Source organism: Urocampus carinirostris, chromosome 19 (assembly GCF_059441175.1).
Source record: "Urocampus carinirostris isolate Australia breed hairy pipefish chromosome 19, RoL_Ucar_1.0, whole genome shotgun sequence".
Taxonomy (NCBI): domain Eukaryota; kingdom Metazoa; phylum Chordata; class Actinopteri; order Syngnathiformes; family Syngnathidae; genus Urocampus; species Urocampus carinirostris.
The window spans coordinates 28,794,843-28,812,962 of NC_142367.1; the positions used below are offsets into that span (position 1 = coordinate 28,794,843).

Here is an 18,120-nt window from a genome sequence, read left to right on the forward strand (position 1 = left end):
CCAAAGCCAATTTGATTCTCTTAAATGAATAAAGTGCATTTTTCCCGGCTAAGAGGCGCTGCATAATTCACACTGTAACTTAAATGCAAAAATAAAAGCCCATTTGACTAACCCGTTAGCATTTTCTGTATGCTTTTTCAGTCTTAGTGCCAAAAAAAACATCTATTTGAATAAAAAAGAGCAGGCTTTCTGAAATACAGCAAATGGCGGTGGGATTTTATGGTAAACATGTGAAATGTGAGCGTGATAAACGTATGTCAATATTTATCCGTGCCATTGTGACTCATCACAGAGTTGGAGTTTGATCTCCTCCCGGATAGTTTTCCTCCCGTACTCACGTGCACTCGCGGAAGTTTATGCCAGGAAGTTTAGGGGGCCGATGCTGGGAAAAAAAATAGACGGCGCTGTGAAAAAGTATCTGCCCCCTTTGCTCACTTCTCTGTTTTTTTTTTTTTTGCATTTCTCACTCACAAAATGTTTGAGATCAGCAAACTAATTCAGATGTTCTTGATAAAGGTAATGATGCAAAAACACAGAAAATACTTTTTCATGGCAATGTCATTGAGTTTCTTTTCAGGAACCGTCCTCTCGTGGTTCAGATCCTACCTCTCAGATAGGACGCACTGTGTTAAATATGGCGAAATGACATCTGAGCCCTTTAATGTTACCTGCGGTGTTCCGCAGGGTTCGGTGCTTGGCCCCCTTCTTTTCAGCATTGACATGCTTCCATGAGGTGATATTATTCGCAAATACAATATCAGCTTCCACTGCTACGCAGACGACACTCAACTCTATCTTCCGTTGGAGGAATCTCCCACACTAAACTGTGGAAATTTGGAGGCCTGCCTCATTGAGATAAAACGAGTGGATGTCACTCAATTTCTTGCGTCTTAACTCTGAAAAGACCGAAATGTTAGTCATTGGTCCATCTAAATGCTGTGACTTATTCTCAAAAACTGCTGTGAACATTGGCAAATGTCACATCACACAAAGTGACTCCGTTAAAAATTGAGGTGTCCTATTTGACCCTGATCTATCCTTTGAAACGCATGTAAAGAAAATGACTAGAACCGCTTTCTTCCAGCTTCGTAACATTGCTAAAATCCGTTCAATACTGTCTCAGTCGGATGCGGGAATTATAATTCACGCGTTTGTTACCTCCCGTCTCAATGACTGTAATGCACTACTCTCCGGTCTCCCGAAGTCTAGAATCATGTCTCTTCAGCTGGTACAAAATGCCGCAGCGAGGCTTTTAACTAGGACAAAAAAGTACCGATTTTGGCTAACCTGCATTGGCTCCCAGTTAGCCTTAGATGTGATTTCAAGGTTCTCTTAGTATTATACAAAATCATACATGGACTTGCTCCCTCTTATCTTTCAGATCTGATTCCTCCCTATGTCCCGGTCCGAAGCCTACGATCTGAGAGTGCCGGTCTTCTGGTGATCCCAAGAGCAAAGAAGTGTTCTGCTGGTTCTCCGTCCGGGCACCGGTGCTGTGGAATGCTCTTCCCCCTGAGATCCGATCTGCAACCTCAGTGGAAATGTTTAAATCTAAACTTAAAACTCACTTCTACTCCATAGCATACGAATAACCTACTCTTCTCGTCGGCTGAAAAATAGTCTGTGTAATATAGTGTAATAATCTGTGAAGCCCTTTGAGACTCTTCGCGATTTAGGGCGTCACAAATAAAAATGACTTGACTTTTGGTCCAATTTGGCTCCATGTCAACAAGCTTTTAGTAACTGGCGAAACATACGATGATACTCAACGTGACCTCCTATGTTGTTTCATGTTTACATTGATTGCGATGCCCCCCCCCCCCAGCTTCTCCCCGCCTTTCCTCCACATCCTCCTCCATCCCACCACTTACTCGCTGCTGGGCGATTGTTCCACAAAACCCTCTTTCTTTTCCATCACCTGCAGGAAGCGCTGACAAGCCCAAAATAACGCGGATCCACAGCTGCGGGCTTCTCTTTATCGCTCGGTTTTTCCTGTGCCTTTTCCCCCCTTGAGTCACATTTGCCGTCACTGTGTGTATTTCTGCCGCGTCCTTCGCTCCCACCGATAGGTGCCGTGACAAAAACAACCTCGTCGTCTTGCCGCAAAACTTTCCTTTGTGCCATTTCACTCTTCTAGCGCAAGTCACGGAAATGCCCAGGGTTCTTAAAGTTATAACAGTTAAGGTCCGAGTTCACGACACTCGCAAAAAAAGGAGTTCCCAGGTTGTAAACCCTGCTGTTACAAAAAAAGACACACGTATGCCAAAAAAGCATCTGGGTTATCCTTTTGGAGAAACTGGTGAGTCAAAAATGGAACTTTTTGGAAGGTGTGCAGCCCCTTACAACTAGCGTAAAAATGACAATAAGAACATGATGCCAACCGTAAAGCATGGTGGTGGCAATGGGATGGTCTGGGGCCGCTTTGCTGCCTCAGGACCAGGACGACTTGCCGCGGTTCTCGGAATTGTGAATTTCAGTGTTTACCAGGAGATCATGAAGGAGAAGGTCTGGGCATCAGTCGGTGCCCTCAGACTCAGGCGCTCTTGAATCATGCAGTAGGACCACCATTCGAAACACAACAGCAAGTCCACCTTTGAATGGCTCACAAAAACTCGGAGTGGCCAAATCAATTTCCGGATTGAAATCCAATTGAGATGCCGTGTTTTGATAGATAGATAGATAGATAGATAGATAGATACTTTATTCATCCCCGTAGGGAAATTCACACTTCCAGCAGTCTACCCTGTTGTTTATTAACAGATGAACATGATGCCCTAGGGGTGCTTGTAGCGAAGCGGATGACGTCACGCCAGTCCAAAATTTCGACATCCCTGCGGCAGATGGAAAACTTTTCTTTGTGAAAATCCAGGGATACACCACCTCGTGTTAGCAAGTCCGCCTCCTCTCCGGTTCTCCCCCCATTTCGTGTCTCTGTTTAGTGGCGTCGAAGCCGGATTGCTCCGGGTAGCTCCGGGTGGCTACACATTAGCGTCCGGAATGCTAAACGTGAGCCAAGTTTCCGCAAAACACAGCAACTGCGCCCCCTGTGCGCTTCGATGTTTTCCACCAGCACTCGATGATCTTATTTGGTCGTGAGTTCGCATTTACCATGATTACGGATGGTACCGAAGACTTATAACGTCGCTAGCCGCTTCGCTAGCTCCGGCTTTTCCACGATGGGCCCCTTCATCACGCCGGCACGAGAAATCTTCAGGGCAAGTAGTTTAGATTCCTTGAATACACGCATTTCTTGTGCGTTAAAACCCATGTCCATAGGAAAGAAGTAATCCATAGTGTAGTTGTCAAAACGGGAAGAAAAAACATCGAAGATAGGAGCAGACAATAAAACAACAGGGCAGCTGCTGGAAAAGGCAGCCGCTCGTGGCAGCGCCGCTTTGATGATGATGATCTTAAGAGCGTTGCGAATGACTCATTACTAATTATTGTGAATGTTAAATTTCTGTTATGGCTGCCAAAGGTAACCCAAAAGGGGCAATTAGGTTTTCACATCTAGGGCCAGATAGGTTTGGATCTTTGGGTGCCTGACTAAATGGTAAAAAAATTTGTATTTCCTTGGGTTTTCTCTGAGTGATCTTCAAATTGTTTTGATGATGTGAAACCTAGGCTCAGTGTTCTGGTTTGCCCGCGTTCCTGTGTCCTAGACGCATCATTTTTGCTGGGGACGCATCGTCTCAAATCAACGTGCGTCCCCGGGACGTAACCTTTTTGACACAAAATTGTCATTATTACCCGATTACTTTTTTTAACAAAGATTTACTGCACTCCAAACTTTTCGTCAGGCAGATCCGCCATTGTTGTTTTGGTCTCGCGGTTTGAGTTTTCGTCCGCACGCCGATCTCAGCAAACGAGACGTCATAGTTATGGTGCTTGTCGTCGATTTAGGGTGAAAATCAACACAAAATTGGTCATTTCTTCAGTCTCAGTAATAAGTCGAAACATAATGCAGAAAGTGATAACAACGGCAATAATTCTGGCTTGAAAAAACGGTGGAGAAATTCTTCGGAAGATCGCGGAGGCAAGGAAAACACGTGTGTTGAAGCGAACGATTCGACGAAAGAACATAAACAAAAGAATACTCCTAGCAAGAAAAGGACTTTTTGCCAAAATGGACTCAATTATATTCCTGGTTACGCTATGAGGAGGATGATAATGGATTGGGCCTTGAGAAGGCATTACAACTGTGGCAGGACAGCAAACCACAAAGAACATATGAACTGAGAAAATCTGAAATGATAACTTGCTTTGTATTACCAATTAACTGTGATGATTAAAAACTGCATGAATACATAGACTTATATTTCAGCAATATTATTTTGTATAATGTACAATATTGTGAACTGAAAAATTGAAGTGATAACTGCTTTGTATTACCAATTAACTGTGATTAAAACGGAATGAAAATATGGATTAATATAATTATTTCAGCAATATTATTTTGTATAATGTACAATATTGTTGTGAATTGAAAAATCTTGAAGTGATAAGTGATTTGTATTACCAATAAACTGTGATGATTAAAACGGAATGAATATATGGATTTATATTATATATTTGTCGCCGATTTACAATTTTAACCGCGATAAGACTAAATTTTGGGGAGCCCTAGATCTCTGTTAGGACCCATAGATTTTTGAGCATGTGAGTCCCCGGGAACCATCACTTTTCACAGCTCAAATGAACACTGCCTAGGTGATAAAAAAAAAGCAGAAAACACATAAATCAGGAAGGGGCAACTACTTTTGGGTGGCACAGTAAACCGGTGAATAATCAACAAATGACGAGCGTGGGAGTGACTATGGCGTCGGTGTGGACACGCCTCCTTCACCTTATAAAAGGGCAAAAGGGGCCAAAGCCACTTGAGCATCACGTTGAGACAACTGCGGATTTCTCGATTTTCTTAGTAAGTTTAAACCTGCGGAAAAATCGTTTTTGGGATTGACTCATTTTACTTTCTTCTCTGACAGAGCACTGCGGTATGGAGATAGCTGTTTTGCTGCTACTGACTGTACCTGTGACCGCTGCCTCGCCGCTTCGACCCGTTTTCAGGTGATTAGAAAGACTCCTTTTTCATCGGATTCTAATGCGGAGGTGTCCATATTTTACTCTCAGAGCCACTTCCAAAGAAAGATAGGAGTGCCGTTTGGATTATTGTTCTTTTCTTTCCGCTAAAGTTGAACAAGCCTACTAAAATCCACACTGTTTTCTTTTTAATCAGAAAGCCGAGTAGCTCTGTATAAGGCACGGGACAATCAGGCTTTTTAGTCCAGTCCACCAGACAAAAATGTTACCATTTATCTTCATGTATTTACTCAGGCAGTTACATTCTTTTTGTAACCGTGTAACAGGGTTGGGTAGGGTTACTTTAACTTGATTACTTTTGGATGACTCCAACACCAAATATGCAAACAAAAGACAAAATAAACTAAATAGGAATAAAATGATGACTCACAACACGTGGTAAGCTTTCTCTCCTGCCTTTGATCTCCAGCAAAACGAACATCAAATGCCACAGAAACTAAATAGGAATAAAATGATGACTCACAACATGTGGTAAGCTTTCTCTCCTGGCTTTGATCTCTTTGATCTCCGGCAAAACGAACATCAAATGCCACAGAAACTAAATAGGAATCAAATGATGACTCACAACACGTGGTAAGCTTTCTCTCCTGGCTTTGATCTCTTTGATCTCCGGCAAAACAAACATAAAATGCCACAGAAACAAAATGAAAATCAATCCAGCATCATTTTTGCCGTTCCGTGTATTCCGTTACTCCCCAAGCCTGCACAAAATGGAGCCATTTGATTCCTATTGAGTTTCTTTTGTCTTTTATTATCATATTTGGTATTGGAGTCATCCAAAAGTCATTGAAAGTAATCCAGTTAAAGTAAACCCTACCCAACCCTGCATGTAAATAGAATTACCTATTAAATCCCCCCTCTTTATCTCATATATACAAAACTTACAGTGCAACTTTTGTTGGATTGATATTCACAACAAATAATAGTTTTGCAACATTAAAAAGGATATTATACAGAAGGTGTCCCCTAAGGAAAGTTGACCTGTTCTGAAAATAGCTCACCGGTGCTGGGTCATTGTCATGTTCTAGTCGAATAATCTTTTTGGTGGTTGACTGAGTCTATTTAACCCCATCTTAATCATCAACCTGGTAATAACATTGTAATAGCACGATACATTGTTATTTTAGAAAATAATTCCAGTTGGCTGGCTAAAAAACATGTTTTATGTCAGGGGCGTCAAACTCATTTTAACACGGGGGCCACACGACAGATCAAACATTCTCTCGGGGGCCGGACTAGTCGATTGAGGAGAAAGAAAAAAAAGAGAGAAAGAAATAGAAAGACAGGGAGAAAAATAGTGTGAGACAGGGAAAGAGAGAAAGGGATAAAAGAGAGAAAACATGAGAAACAAAAGAGATATGAAGAGAAATATAGTGAGAAAGGGAAAGAAAAAAATCCAAAAAGAAATGGAAAGCGAGAGGAGAGAAAGAGAGAAGGGGGAAAGCAAGAGAGGGAAAGAGAGAAAATAGAGAGAAAAGGAAAAAGGGAAGAGGGCAAAAAGACACACAGAGAGAAAGAGACAAAGAGGAAAAAAGAAAGAGAAAAAGAGACAGAAAGAGAGAGAGAGAGAAAAATACAACTACAGCGAGAGGCACCTGGCTTTGGCAACATCAAGTGGACATATTTCAACCTGCAGCTCATTTTTCTCTTGGGCTTCCCTCAGCGTTGTCTCGCGGCCCTGTTTTATGTAGATCTGTAAATATTTGAATTTATCCCTGTGTTCCGTAAACTATTTCAATTGATATTTCCCGTGTTATGTTCTAAGGTCTTGGGAACCTCCTGTGTGGGTTCAAATCCAGCTACCGGACTTCCTGTGCGGAGTTTGTATGTTCTCCCCGTGCTTGCGTGGGTTTCCTCCGGGCACTCCGGTTGCCTCCCACATTCCAAAAAACATGCATTTCAGGTGGATTGGCCGGTCCAAATTGTCCCTAGGTGGGAATGAGTGAGTTGTCTGTCCCAGTGTGCCCTGCGATTGGCTGGCAACCAGTTCAGGGTGTCCCCTGCCCACTGCCCGATGATTGCTGGGATGGGCTCCAGCACCCCCGCGACCCTACTGAGGATAAGCGGTGTAGCTAATGAGATGAGATGTTATGTGCCTCACAATTAGCTTCAGTTGATGTAACGTAATAAGAGTTTATTCTTGTATTTCATGGTTCATTTTTTTTTGGTGCACTCAAAAAGATTTTGAATTTACTATTTGATGAGTTGTGTGATTATCAGGGATCCTGTGTGGCATGACTTGAATATTGCCAAGTATAAAAAGTTTAAAATAAGTTAAAGGGACAGTGTGTAATATTGAGTGCCTCTTAGTGGTACAAAAAACGCCTAGGCAACGAGAGGTGGTAGGTTCGATTCCTGGCTCCCCCGAGTTAAATGTGGAAGTGTCCTTGGGAAAGACACAAACCTCCGAAATGCCGCAGCTATCGGCGTGTGAGTGTGTGTGAATGGGTAACATTCACCATTTGAAGACCATTTGAATAATCAGCAAAAATTCATGAACTAGCATACCCATCTCAATTTGTCAGAAATATTCATAGGTCGAGAAATGAGTATTTCTTTTACGTAGCTGAAGCCGTACCTAGTAGTTGCCGCCATGTTTGTCTGGCACCTTGCTGCTACGCTGTGCTGTTTTGCCACTGGTTTCCTTCTTTCGCCTTAGACAAAGCAGTGCCATCTAGGGGTCAAATATTATACAATGTACCTTTGAGTCCACTGAAGTGTGAAAAAAAATACTATTATAATTCAGTAGCACAATAGATTTTTTAAACTATTATGAAGTCTCTTTATGCATCGTGTTACGTCGCGATTGATAATATACCGGTTAAAGCGACAACAAAAACTTGGAGAGCTGTTGGTCTAACAAAAGAGCCGGCTCTTTTGAACGAGCCGAACCCAAAGAGCCGTTTCTATCGTTCTTCTCTGAATTTCTTTTGGCTTCTTATTAATATTCTGCTTTAAAATGTACCTGTTTTCGTCCGCACGGCAGCTTGTACGAAAACGCAGCGGGAACGGTCGAAGCGTCCGGGTCGGGAAAGTCGGAGGAGGCGCGTGAACGGCGGGGCTCGATCCTGAAGATCGTCCCGTTTCGTACGCCGGATCAACAACTAGACATGGATGCGATCCAAAAAAGGTATTTGTGGAGAGCCATTTATATGAGTTGCTACACATCTACCTTTCACCTTTGTCTCATTTTGCTTGTTATGTACGTGGAGAGCCAGGAATTAATCCAATAAGCTGATGCCTTAGAGTCGCTTCATTCCCATTGTCGTGGTACACGTCATAACTGTCACTCTTTAGTAGACACTTAAAATAAGGAGAGAAAACATTAATGGATTATGAACAGGGTTGGGTAGGGTTACTTGAACTGGATTACTTTCAATTACTTTTGGATTACTCGAATACCAAATATGCTAATAAAAGACAACTAAATATGAATAAAATGACGACTTACAACACGTGGTAAGCTTTCTCTCCTGTCTTTGATCTCTTTGATCTCTGGCAAAACGAACATAAAATGCGACAGAAACAAAATGAAAATCAATCCAACATCATTTTTGCCGTTCCGTGTATTCCGTTACTCCCCAAGCCTCCACAAAATTGGGTCATTTGATTCCTATTTAGTTTCTTTTGTCTTTTCTGAGCATATTTGCTATTGGAGTCATCCAAAAGTCATTGAAAGTAATCCAGTTCAAGTAACCCTACCCAACCCTGATTATGAACACAAGGACAACAGGAGAGAAAGCAAAATCAGATAAGAAATCCCCACCTGTTTTAAAAGTCCTCCTCCTGAGGCCTTTCTTTTTATTAAAACGTCTAGGTGACAAAAGCAGACCTGCTCTACAGGGTGTGGAGATCAAAGAACAATAAACATAATTGGCCAATAGTGACAATGACAGTTCATAATAGTCAAAACTACCACTAGCAGTGACCAATAATAGTCAAAGTAATGAACTAGGGTCTTTGCAGGTGTTCAATAAAAACAGAATTATTATTGTGATAGGAAAATTTGTCTTTACGCTAGGTTCATCAGACGGTATTTGCTTGTTAATAAGAAGCCTTCATTGTTGTAAACATAAATGAAAAATACTCCTGATGTCTTTTGTGAATCTAAGGACTTGAATGAGAAGAACATGTTTAAAAAAAAGATTAGAAAATAGGTTTATAAAATGACAATTTCTTAAGAAATAATTGAAGCATTAATATTAAGGTAATAAATTAATAACTTTATGAATCCATCTAGTTTTATAATAGCAAAAATGGATCCCATTCTTGTTGTCTTTACCTCGCCCTAATCATTTCAATCGATGCCAGCTAATATGTAAACTCCTCGAAACGAGATAGGGTCGAAAAATAAAGCGGCTACATGACATTTTGTTCTTCAGAACAAATTTTGGCATTCTCAGGGAACATTCTCCTTTTTCATGGCCAAAGTCAAGCACTTTTCAAGACCTTCCAAAGACAATTTTACAATTTCTCCAGTACCGCTAGAAGAAGAAATCTACACCCCCCCACGTTTTAGCCATTGTTTTTGTTATTTTTTTTCTGTTTTCTAGCCATCAAGCGTTAAAAAAGCAGCCTTCCCGCATCTCGGTACTTGTTCTATTGGGCAAGGGGATGCAGACGCTTTGCATGACAACGCCATACAAACTAATACCTGCTGCCGTTAATCACAAAGGAAGAAGAAATACAATGGCAAAGCCAAGCCACCAAAAGCAGTGTTGGCGTCATTTTTAAGCAGACTTATTTTTCCACGATGCGTGGTCGATCGAGTCAAGACTTTTATTCTCCCACTAGATGTCACCGTATTCTACGATGCCACTGAGAAACTGGCACAACGGAATAAGACAAAATACAAAATGTTTACATACGCAATTTAAAACATATGAATATAATGCCAAATATATTCACGTCATTTCCCTTGGGTTAACAGTTTGTCCGGACGACTACTCCGAGAGAGGCGCTCGCCCCAGGCCGGATGCAAGTTGGGCACGTGCCACGTCCAAAACTTGGGCAACACGTTATACCACATCAGCAAAAGCAGCAGAAAAGAAAAATCCAAGAATACGCATGACCCTCAAGGTTACGGCAGATAAAATGGACAAGAGCTGGAAGACGGGATCCCGCTCCTTTTTTGGCGTGTTCTGATGGATTGGTACTTGTTATGGACGTATTCCAGTGCTTCTCAACTGCTGACTTCAGGACCCAGCCGGCATCCCACCTTAACAACAAATCGAGAAAAAAAGACCACGATTGAAATTTATTGAATGAAAAGAGGGTGCGGTTTGAACCGGAGATAGTCACGCTATTATTTTTTCAAAACAACTTCACGTAATACCATATTTTCTGGACTATAAGCCCCAAAAATAAGAAGGAAAAAGGCTACTTGTAGTCTGGAAAATACACTATATTTATGAACATTGACTACACATTATTGTACCTGCTGGGTCGTTACAGTTGTTTTAATGGGTGTTTGGTTGCATTGGTGACCTCGGAACAGATGAATCGTCGATCCAATCATTTCAATGGGAAAACCTGTTTTTTTTACACAAAATGGAACCAATTAAATTCGTAAGTAAAGATACCGCAGTATAAGTCGCGCCTAAATATAAAGCTAGGTTCACACTGGAAAGCCTAATGCTCAATTCCGATTTTCAGGGTGAAATCCCATGTTTTTGTGAGATCCTTCACATTTCTGACTATGCGCCACATGATTTTGCTGTGTGAACGCCACAACTGGTTCGCTTGTGCACAAGAGGACACTAGAAGTCGCACGCAACGCTCTCATGTTTGCAGAAGTACTCATGGATGTTAACAGCCGAGCGTTGTCCCCCCAAATATTAATCAAATCGGAAACCTTGCTTTCCCTCATCGAATGCTGTGGGATTTGAAGGTAGATGTTGTTAACTACCACTGGGTGATCCTATCGCTTTAAGAATGAAACCGAGTGCTATGATGGGAATCCGCGATGCAGTATCGGCTGTGAGTTACAAAATAAACAAGGTTTCATCTTCCATTAATGTGTAAACTCATAAAACTCTGTGTTTTCGTCCGCCATGGCTGTTGAATTTTCTGCTTCCTGATACATATAACCATACGAATACTTGTAGCTTGAGACATTGGCTTTTTTATTTGACTTAATATAATCCTTAGCATCTCTGCGGCTATCTTGCCGCTACGGGTACCCAAGAGGGGAAAAAACGTTTAAAAAGAGATTGGCAGAAATAAAAATGGTGGAGTTGGGTCACTTTGAGTCTCTGTATTTTGTATTCTTCCGTGTAGTTCTGCACTCGTTTTCGATTACGCTCAGGTAGTAATACACACTGTCCCTTTAATGCTCAATGAGCTGCATTTTTAATGAATGAAATCCAAAACGATTCACTTTAATAGCTTTGGATTCAATTTGATGAAGTTCATCTCATATATTCGCTGCTCAACATGTGTAAGAAAAATAATAACAGTCTTTTTCTGTGGTGTGAAGTCTTGGGTGTAAACATGCATTTACAGGACTTTATCGCCGTCTACTGTTTAGGAGTGTGATTGAACCTCATTTATATATTTTTTGCCGTCTTCTTTTTCTTCTTATTTTGACCCAGTTGAGAAACACTGATGTATTCCGTCTGCAAGTGCGTTTTAATCAAACCTTTCGAAGAAAAAAAATATATTTAATTGAATTTACAGTAATATATTGATGTTCTGATTAAATTTGTGACAAAACATGATTGCCTTTGCTGTTATGTGATTCTGCTTATGCATACACGCCAACCTTTGGGCATTAATAAGCGGGAGAACCTATCGCACGCGCTGTTTTCCCGCGCAAAACTCGGTCCTTCTCCAAAATTTGAATAAAAGAAACAACATGCGCTTGTTTCAAAGCGGAAGTGACAAACTTTTACCAAAATAGAAATCGAACGTGATCGCTGGAGTGGTTTATCCATGCAAAAAGACTAAGCCCTGCTTCAAAATAAACAGCTGTAGAATCAAATACTAGTCCATCCATCCATCCATTATCTGCACCGCTTATCCTCAGTAGGGTCGCGGGAGTGCTGGAGCCCATTTCAGCTATCTTTGGGCAGTGGGCAGGGGTTCCCCTGAACTGGTTGCCAGCCAGTCGCAGGGCACACAGGGACAGACAATTTGCTCGCTCATTCGCACCTAGGGACAATTTGGACCGGCCAATCAACCTTACATGTATGTTTTTGGAATGTGGAAGGAAACCCATGCAAGCACGGAGGGAACATGCAAACTCCACACAGGAGGTGTGATCTCACGACCTCAGAACTGTGCCGCACACGCGCTAACCACTGCGCCACCGTGCTGCCCCCTCAAATACTAGTATCAAGTCAAATTTTTGTTGTTTACATTTTCAAAAGCGATTGGTTTAAAAAAAAAAAAATCTGTAGTCCTGTTCTGTAGTTCGCTCTTTTCTTTCTTTCTTTGTCAGTCTCTTTCTTTCTGTTTCTCCCTCTCTCTTTTTCTATCTATGCTTCTCTTGTTCCCGTCCGAAACCTTCGCTCTGAAAATGCTGGTGTACAAGTGATCCCAAGAGCCAAGAAATCGGCAGGAGAGTAATCTCCATTCGGGCCCCGGTGCTGTGGAATGCTCTTCCCCCTGAGATTGGATCTGCAACCTCAGTGGAAATGTTGAAATCTAAGCTTAAAACACACTTCTATTGTATAGCATATTAATAACCTCTATTTTATGTTGACAATATAAGGGTATGGTGTCATAATAGTCTGTAGTTTGCAATAGTATTTGATTTGTGCAGCCCTTTGAGACTCTTTGTGATTAAGGGCCAAACAAATAAACATGACTTGACTTGACATTCTCTTTCTTTCTTGGTCTTTTTCTATCTTCACATTCGTACCCGTTGCCTCCCTGCTTGGCATACAACATTAGGGGTTGGAATTGGTGGGTTTGGTCACCTAATGACTCCCAACACCTCAGTTGGGTTGAGCGAGGGGGCTGGGAATCCCCTACTCTGAATCAATCTCCCAAAAAAAAGAGTTAGAAATGACTCTAGCCACCTCCCACTAGGGGGATATGGTTGTGGTATACAGGGTGGCCACAAAGTCACGCACCAATGTTAATTAAAGAAGTTATAGTAGTAACATTTATTCAAATTCAAAGTTCTTTACAAGTCTTACAAATGCTCGATATGTTCGCCGTTTGCAGCTATGCACGAGCCAATACGAAATTCAAAGTTCCTAAATCAAACTGTGGTATCAAATTAAAAAATAAATATTAACATTGGTGTGTGACTTTGTGGCCCCCTGTATATATATGTAACAGCGGTGTACTTGTCCCACCAAAGATCCACATTCACACTGGACTGGATGATGAGGTTTTTATTAGTACAGTTTCTGCAAATGAATGAGTCACAAGATTAGCTTTTCTGCTGGCTTTGATCTCTTTGATCTCAGTAGCAGTTCCCTCTGAAAACTACCCAAAGCACATCAATGAGCTTTCTTTTCCATTTACATAAAATACATTTGTAAATCCATTTGAACAAGATACTTTTAACAAGAGATCGTATAGTGGATTTTTAAAGTTTACAATGAATTCAACATATTTTTTCTTTAGTCTGAATTTTAACCAACATCATCCTTTTTAATGTATATGAGAAAATAGAAATAAAAACGGGTACAATTTACCTGCAAATGAATGAGTCACAACATTAGCTTTTCTGCTGGCTTTGATCTCTACAAGGGGAATTACATTTTAGTAAACCAGAAACAAAACGAAAATAAATCTAAACAGCTTGACAACATCAATCACATTACTGTGCATGTTGAGAGATTTGTCAGCTGGGGTTATAATGTTTAAAATTACCTTCTGTTGTGGAGCACCAAAAGATGTGTCTTACCAGTAGCAGTTCTCTCTGAAGACTGCCAACAAACCCCGCCTCTCGGTCACATGTCAGAAGCCAAAACCAAACCCCACCCCATACCAGCAGATGGCACTGTTGGACTCATCCTTGCAGGACACTTACCAAAAACTATACACATATTTCAGCAGGAATTTCAATAAAACAAAAGTTATTATTACACCCGTTACATCAGCATATTTGGTATTGGAGTAATCCAAAAGTCATTGAAAGTAATCAAGTTAAAGTAACCCTTTCCAACCCTGCATAATAGTCTGTAGTTTACAATAGTCTTTGATCTGTGCAGCCCTTTGAGACTCTTTGTGATTAAGGGCTATACAAATTAACATGACTTGACATTCTCTTTCTTTCTTTGTCTTTTTCTATCTTTCTTTTGGTCCCTTTCTTTCTCCCTATATTACTAATTGACACAACAGCTTGAGATCCAATCCACACTGTCCCTTTAAGATCCATGCCCAGGTGTGACATATGCTGCGGCCGTGAGTGTCAACTCCTATTTTCGAAAAGTTTGGAGGAGGTACTGAGCGTTTTCCTCATGCAACCACACCCTCACCTGAGTTCCTTGCTTGCTCTCGGCCTTCTTGCCTCCCTTTGGACGGACTAGGAAGCTGTCAGAACATCGGAAAAGGGAAACTGTCGGATTAATGATGGTTAAAAATACCAACAGATAATTACTTTTCCCGTCATCTTCCTCTGAATCGAGGGAAAGCATGAGAGAAACGGGAGACTCTGCGGACGGTGGCCATAAAAACAGCAAATCTGAGAAGGACCAGGTAAGAAATTTAAAGAAAGTTCGGACATTGTTGTGGAGGAAGTCGAAATTTGGGAAAGTTGATTCGCGAAGAGGCGTCGACCACGCCACGGCTAACGTACTTCTTATCACACGACTCGTAGAAAAACCACTCTCTTATCAAATATGAAGACAATTTGGTCGTAAAAATATCCGGGTAGACATTGGCTTTTGGCCAAAACGCTCGCCGGTAACTTTATATGTGCGCTTATCTTGCTAAGCGGCGGAAGTTAGCAGCTGATTGTGTCACGCGTTAGCTTAACAATAGCGCCTGTTGGAATTAACGCCAGAGACGAAGTTGTTTTTCTTGTGCTCACTTTGACTTAATAACAGTTTTCAACGCGTTTCGAGGTTTTCTTCAAATGAACCCAACAGGACCCGACGTCCATATTTGTACGAAATGGCGTTAAAATCGGGAAATAACTCTTCGTCGAATATCAAAGAGACACACTTTGACACAGTCTCTGAGAGTATACAGTAATCACATCGGCTGCGATCCGTTTTCCTCCGGAAGACGAGTTGCTCTACTGTAGCGCATTGGGTTCACCCGGTTAGACTCTTTCTGGTATTTATTGGGACGCAGCCATCATTCTTCCAATTTTTACAGTACTACTACGATGACACAAAATACAGAACATTTTCTTTAAATAGAATTAGGATGAATACTTTTGATAAAAATAGGATTACATTGTGTATTATTCTATTGTTGTTGTATTCAACTAATTTAATAAAAAAAAAACTATATTTAAAAATATATATATTTTGATGTTTTCCGCAAAAACTTTATCTAATGTGCCGCAAGAAAAACTGAATTAAACAGAAATTAGCGTACTATTTGCTATACCAGCCTATACTGCTCATTAACTGTTGCATGATCGAGTTAAATAGTTGTCAGTCTGTTGTGGTGAAATATCTACGGACAGTAATTGATTTTGGTAACCTTTTTAAAAAAGAATATTTGAGTTTACGCAAAAAAATGCACGGAAAACTAAATTATGCATTAGTTTGCTCTTTTTGAGGACTATCTTTGTGTATTTATATGTTCCACGGACAGACTGAGGAGATCATTTCTTCCTCATGCCATGAGGCTCTTTAACTCCACCCAGGGGAGTAAAAGCCCACATGAAACCCCACCCCCACATTTGCATATTACCCTATTTTTATGACAGTGTGTATTTTATGTAGCACTATTTAAATACTCTATATCAACACATTATATTGGTTATTTCTGTATTCTATTTGTTTTATTTTATTATTGTTTTATTTTTCAAAACAATCATACTGCTGGAAGTCTAAATTTTACTAAGGAGATGAACAAAGTTTATTTATCTATCTATCTATCTATCTATCTATCGACATCTATCTATCTTTATCTAGACATCTATGTAGCATTTTTTTTATTTTGCTGTTATTTACATCATTAACTTAGGCTACATTGCCTGTCTTGACAATTTTATGATAACAACATACATTTTTAAATGTACATTTAAATTAAATAATTCTAATTCACCTTTAATTTTCTTAGACCATTTTCTATGGGCAGTGTGCTTCCCAGATGTAATGCCTTTGCTTAAAAAAGGTTATATATATCCATATATGTTATATGTTTCCCATAGAATATTGTGAGCGTTCTCTTTTGTTGATGTTTACTATTGTTTGTGTACTGTAACTCAATGCTTAATCTATTCCACCCTGGTCATCCTGGAAGGGGGATGACCACTTGTGAGGTCCCTTCTCAAGGTTTCTCTTTTTCCTCACGCTGAGGTTTTGAGTTTTTCCTTGCCCGCATGTTGGTTTAAGATCAGGTGATGGTGTCATTGTAATCCTGTGCAGTCCTTTGAGACATTTTTTTGTGATCAAAAGCTATATAAATAAATTTGACTTGACTTGTGAGACCCCGGTAGATGGACAGTCTAGGGGGTGCTGGAGGGGATGGGGGAGGGTGGCTTGCCTAGGGCAAATGTCCAGGGGGTCCCCTTGCATATATTTGATACTAAGCAACTTTAGAGTCAAGTAACACAGAATTTATGATAAACAAACTTCACAACAGAATAGAAATGAGATCTATGAACTCTTCAGTGCTATGAAAAAAACCCTTTAAGAACTTTAAACTATTTACAATTCAACTTCTAACCAACGTGGCTGAAACGACACGGAACCTCTGAAAAACACTCCAAAATATAAATGTAAATATGTGTAACAAAAACGAAAATATCTTTAATCGTTGCTGAATATTGGCCTTGAGTAACACAAACTTTTAAAATTTGAGGGATTGCTTCAAATTCTTCTGTCAGTGATAGACCATGCTCAATGTTTCGGAGCCATTCATATCGTTCAAATGAGTCCAAATAAGGATCATTATCCCGCTCGGACTCATTTTTTTTTTTACATTTGCTTTTCATCTTTCGTATTGCAATCTCTCTCGAGCTGTTCCCGAGCTCAACATTTTTAAATTAAGATTTTAGGGGTCTTAAGAGACAATAAATGAAGCTGGAAAACACACATCAGACACATACAAAATAAGGTATCTAAAAGCATTTCAATCATGAATAAAGCCAAATTACTTTTAAACTATAATGCATTGTATTTATGATATTGTTCCCTAGTTCTTCCATACTTAACGTATTGTGCAGAAGTCTGGGGCAATCATTACCAAAGCTGACTCCAGCCCCTTTTTATCCTCCAAAACGTGCAATTAGAACCATACACAGGGTAGGATATCCAGATCATACTCATGTTATTCCTAAAGTCCAAATGATTAAAATTGAATGATATAGTAACATTTTCACTGCACAACTGCTATTTAAGGTCAACAAAAACATAATGCCAGAAAACATCCATAAATGATTCATTCGGAAAAAGGGAAATTATAATTTAAGGGGCTGTCGTAAATTCCAAATCCCAAAGGTGAGAACCACCAGGAAAAGTGTGTGTGTGTCTGCGTGCGGAGTCAAACTTTGGAATAATTGACAAGACGAGATCAAACAATGTCCAACTATTCACGTGTTCAAATTTAAATACAAAAAAAAACATTCCTGGCGGAATACAGAGATGAAGAAAATGGGGTGTGAGTGATACGAGAGATTGGGATTAGTGCGTCTACAACTATGGTTAACTTTGTTGTTATTGTTGCTATTGTTATATCATAACTGTTATTACTGCTATTGATGTTATTATCATTGGTGTATTTCATAGGTAAGATGAAGGGGTAGGGAATATAAGCATTTGCTTCTGACTACCCCTTTTCGAACATATCATGTAACATTATTTTTTTGTTGAGTTATTGTTTTTGTTCTGTTTTTTATTTTAATGTTCAAATAAAGTTTTCATTCATTCATTCCTTCAA

At 40.2% G+C, this 18,120-nt stretch overlaps 3 protein-coding genes across 6 annotated transcripts in view; 2 read left to right on the plus strand and 1 right to left on the minus strand.

The window, feature by feature from the left end:
* LOC148347934 (chaperone Ric-8A) overlaps positions 1-15,229 on the minus strand; it is a 45,938-nt gene extending 30,709 nt beyond the window's left edge. The window contains exons 1-7 of one of the 3 annotated variants that reach the window (XM_088323610.1): positions 14,538-15,229; positions 10,538-10,632; positions 10,009-10,318; positions 8,867-8,937; positions 8,280-8,403; positions 8,066-8,204; positions 7,679-7,774 (exon numbers count right to left, since the gene is read on the minus strand). The gene's annotated coding sequence lies outside the window, so the exon portion shown is untranslated. Of the gene's footprint in view, positions 1-7,678; positions 7,775-8,065; positions 8,205-8,279; positions 8,404-8,866; positions 9,600-10,008; positions 10,319-10,537; positions 10,633-14,537 lie in introns of those variants that run through there. The other 2 variants (XM_088323611.1, XM_088323609.1) reach the window with 2 other exon arrangements.
* On the plus strand, positions 4,895-11,722 carry LOC148347935 (uncharacterized). Of its 2 annotated transcripts, none has more exons than XM_088323616.1 (4): positions 4,895-4,921; positions 4,986-5,067; positions 8,087-8,230; positions 10,031-11,722. In XM_088323616.1, exons 2-4 carry the CDS (start codon positions 4,997-4,999, stop codon positions 10,191-10,193), a joined length of 378 nt encoding a protein of 125 aa, XP_088179742.1. In that variant the 5' UTR covers positions 4,895-4,921; positions 4,986-4,996; the 3' UTR covers positions 10,194-11,722. The 2 variants fall into 2 exon arrangements, with proteins under 2 accessions (XP_088179742.1, XP_088179743.1); XM_088323617.1 differs by having other exon boundaries at positions 4,905-4,925.
* The window catches only part of LOC148347936 (transient receptor potential cation channel subfamily M member 4-like), a 57,672-nt gene continuing 54,009 nt past the window's right edge, over positions 14,458-18,120 (plus strand). Inside the window, exon 1 of the mRNA XM_088323608.1 lies at positions 14,458-14,757. Within this exon, the coding sequence (XP_088179734.1) occupies positions 14,695-14,757 (63 nt within the window). The 5' untranslated portion in view covers positions 14,458-14,694. The remainder of the gene's footprint in view (positions 14,758-18,120) is intronic.

What these genes read in the sequence shown, in the direction of transcription:
- LOC148347935 (XM_088323616.1), top strand. Translation starts at nt 4,997, where the DNA reads ATGGAGATAGCTGTTTTGCTGCTACTGACTGTACCTGTGACCGCTGCC. An exon ending in CCGCTTCGACCCGTTTTCAG is followed by an intron (nt 5,068 to 8,086) that starts GTGATTAGAAAG and finishes TCCGCACGGCAG; the next exon opens with CTTGTACGAAAACGCAGCGG. An exon ending in ATGGATGCGATCCAAAAAAG is followed by an intron (nt 8,231 to 10,030) that starts GTATTTGTGGAG and finishes TTGGGTTAACAG; the next exon opens with TTTGTCCGGACGACTACTCC.